At 29.2% G+C, this 3,091-nt stretch overlaps 1 protein-coding gene across 4 annotated transcripts in view; it reads right to left on the bottom strand.

Annotated features, from left to right (window-relative positions):
- Window positions 1–2,928, bottom strand: part of LOC106463282 (proteasome subunit beta type-5-like) — a 31,906-nt gene extending 28,978 nt beyond the window's left edge. For 2 of the 4 annotated variants that reach the window (XM_022390727.1, XM_022390726.1), the window contains exon 1: window positions 2,766–2,928. In XM_022390727.1, the coding sequence (XP_022246435.1) occupies window positions 2,766–2,912 (147 nt within the window). In that variant the 5' untranslated portion in view covers window positions 2,913–2,928. Of the gene's footprint in view, window positions 1–293; window positions 360–2,765 lie in introns of all 4 variants that reach the window. The other 2 variants (XR_002611457.1, XR_002611456.1) reach the window with 2 other exon arrangements.
- Window positions 2,929–3,091: the final 163 nt, after the last annotated feature.

Below are 3,091 nucleotides of genomic sequence, written 5' to 3'. Positions count from 1 at the left end.
TTTAAGGAGTTTAAGGGTAACTGCCTTCCCACAACTGATAATGATAATGCAATATTTAACTCATTATTGTTTTACAGTGCTGACTTAATCACCTGTTAATAATTAATGTAATCAATAGTTTGTGAGCTATTTATTTAAAGGAAAATTATGTTGAGGTGTTGATTTTATTGCACTTTTCTCTTGTTTCCTGTTTTAAGAATATTCTGTTACCCTCATATACTGTTTAATAGCCTATCTAGCTGTTAATCAGTTAATTAAAATATGCTACATCAATACATAGAAAATTTACTTACAAAAGATACAGATGTTTAACCTGTCTGGCAGCCATGGATTTTCAAAATGTATGACAAAATGTACCACTGTGTAAAGTAGATAATATCATTTATTTATTAACTTGTGGTATATGTGGACTTAAATGTGTAGGACAAACAACTAATCCTTTATATCTAAGGGTTAACCTACATAGATCGCAAAGTAATAAGGGTTTTCCTCATTCAATAGATATAAGTCATCTTAATAAGTATTCATTTAATAATGTAAAAAGTACTGTATCAGAAAGAGAAGAATATCATACTCTCAAAGAAAAAACTCTTTACCCTTATGGATTAAATCGTGACTTTCATAATAAATCTGCTGAAGTAATAAGTAAAGATTCCTGTATCAGAAATTTATTTCAAATAAGTATTTGTAGAAATAAACAAAATAAAAATAGGGGTGAAGATAAAAATAGAAAGAAATGGATTGATTTTGAAAGTTTTTGTAAAAATATGTATTCTGTACTTGACAGAACTGTTAATCTCATGAAATGTCTAATAAAACAAGTGTTTGAATTAACAAATGCAAACCTCAAATATCTGTCAAAATATTTGTTAAACTTTGAGTTGAAAAATATCCATGTTAAAGAATTAATTATAGATCCTATTAAATTTAGATTAAAATGGAATCATAAACTTATACTCCCTTCAGTGAAGAAAAAAATGAGAAATGTGATATTGTAACTAATTTTAAACATAAAGTTTATGATGATTTATATTTACCTTCCCTGTTCCATAAAAGTATTCAAGAAGATATTTTTCCCATAAAATCATTTCAACCGATAGTCAGTTTTAAATATAATAAGTCTATAGGACCTCTTCTCTTTAACTCTAAAAAATTCATTGAAGAAAGTAATAAAACAGAAGTTTACAACTTACCTTGTAACTGTAATAATAGTGTTTTCAAAGACATCTTTCATAACCATATAGTTAGAAGAAATTTAGAAGTTATCAAAGATAAAGAATTACAATCAATATTAAAGAAAGATATTAAATATTAAATTTTAAAAGGCACAAAAAATGTGAAATCTTAAAAGACTTCATTTCAATTCATTTCTACCTTAAGAAATTTAAGGGTAACTTCCTTCCCACAACTGGCTATAGACAGTGAAAGGTAGTAGAAGCTGAGACGTTGTGGGTGTGAGCACTCAGCTTCATACCCTTATTTGAGTGATTATTTAATGATTTTCCATGAAGGTTGACTAGATTGACATCGGTGTTTGGATTTTGTCTGATAGATGGGATATACCCAATGCATTAGGTTTTAAGAGAAAAAAAGACCAAGAAACAAATTGCAATGGGTTCAAACAGAGAACTGGAATTTGGAGAATGGAAGGTGTTCAACAGAGCAGCCCTATAAGGAGCAACAGTTGAAACAGTGCTCGGACCGATCTTGTTTGCTATATCCATTAATTATCTACATAAGAATATCAAATCATCATGTAAAATGTTTGCTGATGATTCTAAAATATATATAATTCACTAAGAACTAAAGCCCAGGTTGAGCAATTAAGGTCCAATCTCAAGATATAACAAATTGGTCAAAGGAGTGGATGTTGGATTTTAATATTGAAAAGTGTAAGGTTATGCATTCGGAAATAAGTATGAATGGGGTTAAGCTAACTGTTAAAGATACTGAAAAAGATTTAGGGATATTACATTCTTCAGACTTGAAAGTCCAGTGCCATATTTCATAAGTTACTAGGAAGGCCAATCAAACTCTTGGAATCATAAGATCTTCCTTTGAGTTTCTGGATGCCGAGACATTTTTGATATTATATAAGACTATGTTAGACCACATTTGGAGTATGCTGTACAAACTTGATCACCATACCTAAAAAGAAAAAAATACTGATGCCTTGGAAAGAGTGCAAAGAAGAGCCACAAAACTGGTTCCTGAGCTAAATGATAAAGCATATGAAGAGTGACTGAAGAGATTAAATCTAACTACACTGGAGGAGAGGGGACATAGAGGAGACATAATTGAAACCTTTAATATTAGCGAGGGATTTGAAAATATATATATATGCTGAAAAATTTAGAATGAATCCAAGGGACCCACAAAAATATACAAAAAACATTGTAATAAGAAAATACGATGAAGTTTCTATACACAAAGAGTAGTAAATAAATGGAATGAAATAGTCAATCATGATATTCTGGAAGCAACATCGGTGAATGCTTTTAATAACAAATATAAATATAAAGCCTGTCAATCTCAAGCATCTAAGTGTTAAAAAAAAGGAAATAAAAATTGTGATAAACTTTAAATTGTTATTTGTGGAGATGCGGGCAACAAGCACTTATAAGTGCACTCAAATTCATTTATTATTACTACGAATAATAGTGACAATAAGTAACACTACTAGTGGTAGTGATACCAGAATTACTGCTCATAAGATATTAATGATAGTATTAGTACTAAGTCGAAGCATTAAAGTTTAAACTTACATCTGAAAAGGGAGGTAATGAAATTTTTGTGTGATATGAAAAAAATTTTTTGTCCAACTCTAATAACTGTTCTGCAACACATTTTTCTTCATATATTGACTTATCTAAGAAATTAGGAGTAACGCCACAAACTTCAACAAGTGCCATTATACAACAATATTCGGCGGTTATATTTGTCCTTTGCAGTCAGTTTTTAAATATCATATATCTTTCGTCCCTTGATTTTCGAAAATCCAAATGAAAAGTTGATTAATATTATTTTTATATTAATTCGTATATTCATTAAATTATTATTCATTCTTGGATAAAAAAAGTGTGAATATTAT

Source organism: Limulus polyphemus, unplaced genomic scaffold (assembly GCF_000517525.1).
Source record: "Limulus polyphemus unplaced genomic scaffold, Limulus_polyphemus-2.1.2 Scaffold1368, whole genome shotgun sequence".
Classification (NCBI taxonomy): Eukaryota; Metazoa; Arthropoda; class Merostomata; order Xiphosura; family Limulidae; genus Limulus; species Limulus polyphemus.
Note: the sequence above shows the minus strand (reverse complement) of the source record. Positions and strands in the feature narration are given on the sequence as shown.